Source organism: Pediculus humanus, genomic scaffold (assembly GCF_000006295.1).
Source record: "Pediculus humanus corporis 1103172108290 genomic scaffold, whole genome shotgun sequence".
NCBI classification, from domain to species: domain Eukaryota; kingdom Metazoa; phylum Arthropoda; class Insecta; order Psocodea; family Pediculidae; genus Pediculus; species Pediculus humanus.
In genome coordinates, this window is record NW_002987859.1 from 1877654 (window position 1) to 1884153 (window position 6500).

Sequence of the window (6500 nt, forward strand, 5' to 3'; positions counted from 1 at the left end):
CTGGTCGGAGGAGAGATTTAAAAGGGGAGGAAGGAGTAAAAAAAAAGTGAAATAAGATAAATGAAAACGTGGAAGGAAGTTAACGAACGACAAGACAAAGTTATATATTTTTCTTTTTCCTTTCGAAAAATATTTAATATTAATTTGTGACGTGAAACGGAAAAAGCAAAAAAAAAAAATTTTTTTTTTTTTTTCCGTTCGTTTCCACGGTGATTTTCGACGTGGAAATAACACGAACACACACACACACACAAAATTTATTTTAATTTACGGAGGGGGGGGAGGTTAAATTAAATTAGGCTCCCGTGCGTACCTGGGAAAAAAAAAATTCAGTAAATCAAACCTAAAAGAGACTAAAAAAAAAAAAAATCAAAGTAATAAATAACGACTGGGAAAAAAAAAAGAAAAAAAAAAAATTAAAAATTCAAATTTTGTCTTCGGGTACTACATTTTTTTTTTTTTTTCATCTTGTCTTCTGCTTTTTTTCCCCCTCCCCCTCCTTCTTTTTCTTCTTCTTCTTGACAAATGGGTTCGATTTTTAAATAAATGTTAAGGTTTCTGAGTTATGTAATTATAATAATAATGATAATTTTAACTTAATTTTCCCTGTCGGGTTTATCTCATACAAAAAAAAATAATAATAATAATTACTCGTTAAAAGTAATTCGACAAGTTTTCTATCTGCTTCCACGTTTTTTAAACATTAATTATTCTTTTAACGTTGTAAATAAACTTTTTTCTTTTTTCTTTTTTTTTTTTTAAGTTTTTCGTTTTCTTTTTCTCCCCTTCCCGAAAAAAAAAGGAAAAAATTTTTACGATGGGATTTTAGGAAGTGACGTAATATGCCAAAACGGAAATGACGAGAGATACTACTACTGCACGATGGACGATTAATTAATGAACCGTGAAAAGAAAAGGAAAGAAAAAAATTATTATTATTACTATTATTTTAACGTCGTTAAACCTTTTTAAAAAAAAAAAAAAAAAAATTTTTTTCTTTTTTTGTTTTGTTTTTTGTTAAGTAACGTGACGCGAGATTCCAGCATGTGATTAAACGGAAACCGTAACGATGATAATCTCTCTTTCTTTCTCTCTCTCTCTCTATCTCTCTCTCTTTCAGTCAATGATTTTTTTTGGTTTTTCGGCGCCAGACTTCCAAAACCCGGGGAGGTTTTTTTTTTTTTTTTTTGGTTTGAATCCCGTCAAACATTTGGGGTTATTATTAAAACAAAAAAAAAACAAAAAAATGTCGTTTCGGAAGGAAAAACAAAAAAAAAACTTGGCATCGTTTTGTTTAAAAAAAAACACGACAAACGAAAAAAAACGTAAACAAACAAACAAAAAATTGAAGTAATGAGTGATTTATTTTTTTGTAAAGGGGTAAATAAATAAATTAATAAAATACCTGAATATTTTATTTGGTGATTTAATCTCGGAGAGGGGAGGAAGGGAGTAAGGAGAGAAAGAGAGAGAGAGAGAGAGAAAAGATACAAATATTTTAAATTTTATTTAAATCGTGTTTGCGATACATGACGAATGTACAAGAGAGAGAAAGAGAGAGAGAGAGAAAATTCGTGTGCCACGGTTGTTACGCACGTAAATAAACCGATTAAACCCCTCGCCCCGTTTTATTCCTTCTTTTCTCCTCTTCCTTAACGCGGGTAAAAAAAAAATTTTTAATTTTTACAACAAACAAACAGAAAATTTACAACAACAACAACAACCAACCAACCAATCAGTGTTTCAGGAAATTGTGACAAAAGTTTAAAAAAAATTATTTAAAAATAATTACGATGAAATTAAACATTAAACATTTCCATAATTCGGTTACAATAATAAATTATTTAAAGTTTTAAACAAAACAAGACAAACCGTTTCGAAACAAAAGGTTTTACGTTTTTTTTTTTTTTTTTTTTTTTTTCGAGAAAATCTACATAATTTTATATATTCATTGTGTTTTCACAATTTTATTAAAATCAAAATTAAAGAAACAAACGAAAGATAATAAATACTGTGATAATAATAATAATAAAACTATCTACTATCGAATACCTTAAAAGATATTTTCTCATCACTCGATTCGAAAATCTTTTTCAATTTTTTTTTTTTTTTTTTTTTTTACTTTCATTCCCCCATTTTCCATTATCAAATCGAGGGAAGGGGAGGAAACGGAAAAAAAAATTTTTTTTTTTCGTTATTTTCAATTGACGAAAATTTAAATTATTATTATTATTATTATTATTATTATTATTATTATTATTATATTATTCGATTTAAATAATCGGATAATCGATATATCGAAATGTTTAAATATTGCACTTTCGATATATATGTATATATTTTATATTGTTTCCATTATTTTCTTTTTTGTAAAAATGAAAGATTTTATTTGTCGTTTTAAAAAAAAAAAAACAAATTGAGAGGGTGGTTGAGAAAATGGAAAAAGAAAAGATGAAAAAAGAAAACGACAGAGTGAGAGAGTGAGAGAGTGAGAGAGTGAGAGAGAGAAAGAGAAAGAGAGAAAAGAAAAAAAAAACTAACTGAGGGAAAGAAACGAAGAGAGAGAGAGAGAGAGAAACAGAGGTTCAAGAACAGATATAAGTAGAGAGAGAGAGAGGGAAAGGTTGTGGTAAAAAAAAGAATCAAAAATAAAACTGATAAAGAGAGAAAGAGAGTGAGAGCGTTGAGAGAGAGAGAGAGAGAGAGAGAGAGAGAAAATGAACAGATGTAATTAATCAGAATAAAAATGATTAATGATAACATAATTGATTGAGGAGTTCGACAACAACAAAAAAAAAAAAAAACAAAAGTAGCCGAAGGGTACCAATAAAAGGGGGAGTAACGTGAGGAGGAGGGAAAGGAGGAGTAGAAGGAGGAAAAGAGGCAAATAACTATCATGCTCCCATTTTCATTTTTTCATTTTTTTTTTCCATGATATTCAAATTGAGTTTTTTTTTTTTTTCGAAAAAACAAAAAAAAAGACAAAGAATTTTTTTTTTGACGCCATTATTAACTTTTAATATTTACTTTTTTTTTTTGTCTATCGACGCTCGAAAATTTTTCCTTTTTTTTTTTTTTTCCTTTTTTTTTCCATTTTTCAAAATCAATTTCGGTTTGCATGAATTGTTGATTCGATATTTCCACATATATATATATAAATTTTTTTCTCTTTTTCCTTTGATACATTTTCACGGGGGCAGGGGGAGAAAGTGGAAATTTTTTTGATACGATAAATTTTTTTTCATTTCCCCGAAATTTTTTTTCTTATCAGTCAGTCAGTCAGTCAGTCAGTCATCATCTTGATAAAAAACCTTTTTAATATTTAATATTCAATGGAAACATTTACTTTTTCCTTTTTTTCCTTTATTTAATTTTTCCGAGTGAATTTAAAAAATAAAAAAATTTTTAAAATGTCGTAAGAAAGTAATCGTTTTATTATTTCTACAAAAAAAAAAAAAAAAATGTGACCCGAGTTATAACTTATACCTTTTACGGTATAAAAAAAAAAGAAAAATATGACGTCTTTTATTATATTTTCAAATAATCGTAAAAACAGAAAGATAGAGAGAGAGAGAGAAGAAAAAGGGGAGAAAAAAAGGAAAAACACCAGTAAACTTGAATTAAATGTCTAGCTTTCGACTAATAAAAAAAATTTTTTTTTTTGCGACTCTTTGTTTCCATATTTTATCATCATCACAAAACAATATTGTTTATAATGCGATTCTTTTAACCGTTTATTTTATATTGGAAAATGATGATGATGATGATGATGATGATGATACGACGGGTAGGGAGGAGGAGGGAAAAAGTAAAAAAAATAAAATAAAAAAAACTTACATGGATCGAATGGAGTGCAAATGTTGAACCATACAAAGCACAAACCGATGAATATCACTAATTGGATATTCATTTTAATTCATGGAATGAAACCATTCATAATCCATTTTCATTCTATACAACTTTTTTTGTTGTATTTCATCTGAAACAAAATAAAATTAAACAAATTATTTATTTATTATCATTATTATCGAATACACGACGGTTTTTTTTTCAAATGTCACGATGAAAAGCTGGAAAAAATGTTTTATTTGTAGGATACGGCACTGAAAGAAAAGTTTTTACTTTTGTTTAAATTTTACACGGACAAAATAGTAGCAGAATGTTTTTTTTTTTTTTTTTTTTTTTTTTTTTGTAAAGATGTGGGAAATTCTCAAGACGCCACAGAAAACTGAGGTCAGGTGTGCGTTAAAGTTTTTTTTTTTTTTTTTCCTGGTAAAAATCCTTCACGTAATATCCCTTGGGAGAAGAAAAGAGTCGGAGGGGAAAAAAAAATTCAGCATTTATATATATATATATATATCGTAGGGAATGATTTGGCAACGTCGGAATTAATATTTAAGTGAAATTTCCAATTATTCGTTATTAATTTTTTTTTTTTTTTTGCGATGTTATATGATTCGAAAACGATTCGAGAAATCGATATATTCGATTATCGAGCATTACCTAGAGAGAGAGAGAATAAAAAGAGAAAAAATGGAAAAAGAGAGAGAGGGGGAGATGAGGGGGGAGAGGGCAGAAACAAAAACTTTATCAATTAGCTTCGTTTTAATTTGTTCGAATAGAATAATTTTTTCAAATTTTTTTTTTTTTTGGCAGGAAAATTTTTTTTTTTTTAGCGAAACGAAATAATATAAAATAAATTCGATCGAACCAACCGAACGCGAATTTTCACATCGTCGTCTCACTCGTTCGTTCTTCGATAATATTTTAAAAACAATTATATCGAAAAATTTTCAAATGAGGAGGGAGAGGAGGTGGAGGGGGAGGGAGAGGAGAATAGGAAACGAGAAAACCGGGAGTAGATTTTAACGCCCTTTTTCTCATTTGTCAGTCAGTTTCCCGGTAGGAAAAACCTCAAATTTTAATTTATTTAGGAAAATTCGCCCTGGGAAAATCAACACAAATCTATGAATTTCAAAGTATTTGTTGTATTTCCGGAATATTAGAATTTCCACGAGTCTTTTTCTCATGTTGTGTCTCTATGGCAACCGGAAATGGACGATGAATTATGCAAAACCTTTTTTTTTTTTTCATTTTTATTTTTTTTCTTTTTTTCCTTTTTTTTGCCTTACTTTTCCTTTTCTTTTACACGTACCTTTCCCCCCCCCTACACTCTCTTGTCTTCTCTTCTACATTAAAATGTCAAAAAGAGAGAAAAAAAATAAAAACATTTTTCTTCTGCTTCTTTTTCTTCTTCTTTTACTTCACAACGATTTTACTCACATACCGATTTTCCTATATTTTCCTCATACGATCAAGACTTTTTATTTTGTTTAACATTTAAATTATTTCATTTAGAAAAAAAGTGAGTGGGAAGGGTAAGGGGTAGGGGGGCAGATGAAGAAAAAGAAAGAAATTTAAAAAAAAAAAAACCTTTTTATGAAATATGAGAAATAATGTAAAAATTTTCTAATTCTCCAGAGAGGGTAGTCACGAAAAAAAAAAAAAAGAAACCCTTAAGCAAGTTAAATTTAATTTTATTATTATTATTATTTTTTATTTCGTTGCAACCGATACCTGATACAAAAGGATTTTTCGTCAAAAAATTTTTCTCTCTCCTTTTCTCTTTCCTTTTTACGGTTATGCAACCCGATATTTCCAGTTAAAATCATTTTCCGTTTTTTTTTGTCTTTTTCTCTAGAACAATATTATTTCATCAACAAACAATCCCGGAGCGATAATTAAAAAAAAATAAATAAATAAATGATAATAATAATAATAATGGGATATTGTAAAGAATAAAAAAAAAAATTAATACGTAACGAAAAGAGAGAGAGAGAGAGGAAAAATTTAAAACGTTGTTAAAAAAAAAAAACTTTTTACTATTTAAACGTTGAAACTTTGTCAAAGGAACATTGTTGTGTCGTGGTTTTAGATTCTCACAATGACAGACACTGCCTTTTCACAATTGTTTGATTTACGATTGTTTTAACTCGTGTAATTAATTTGTGTCCGTCTTTCTCTCTCTCTCTTTCTCCGTGTCTCGCGAGATTTAAAATGTTTCTTTTCTAAACAACAACAACAACAACAAACAACACTCAATTGTTTGTGTGCGTTTTATTTAAAACGCGTTTTGTTAACAAATAAATTATCATTATTATTATTATCATCGTAATTTTGTCAACTGAAATTACAGATCGTAGAATTTTAAAAAAAATAATAATAATAATAATTTTTTGCATTTATGTTTTTTTTTTGAAAATTATGACGTCGTCATCATCATCATCATGAGCTAATGTTGATTTTACAATTTTTCCAAAATATCTTCGGCTCGGCGGGGGAGGGGGGTGAAACTATAAACGCCGCCATTTTGAAACAAATCCTTCATTATCATCACACCTATCCCATCTATATATAGTATTTATTTCTCGGAATATTTTTTTCCAATTATTTCCGACTGGATTTTCTATTCTTTTTTGTTTTGTTTTTCCGCTTGATTC

General features: G+C 28.3%; 1 protein-coding gene across 1 annotated transcript; it reads right to left on the reverse strand.

Moving 5' to 3' along the window:
• Nucleotides 1–2341: 2341 nt before the first annotated feature.
• On the reverse strand, nt 2342–3186 carry Phum_PHUM542450 (uncharacterized protein; the record flags this gene model as incomplete). Its single annotated transcript, XM_002431665.1, has 2 exons — nt 2342–2362; nt 3028–3186. The coding sequence occupies 2 exons, from the start codon at nt 3184–3186 to the stop codon at nt 2342–2344; spliced, it is 180 nt and encodes a 59-aa protein (XP_002431710.1).
• Nucleotides 3187–6500: the final 3314 nt, after the last annotated feature.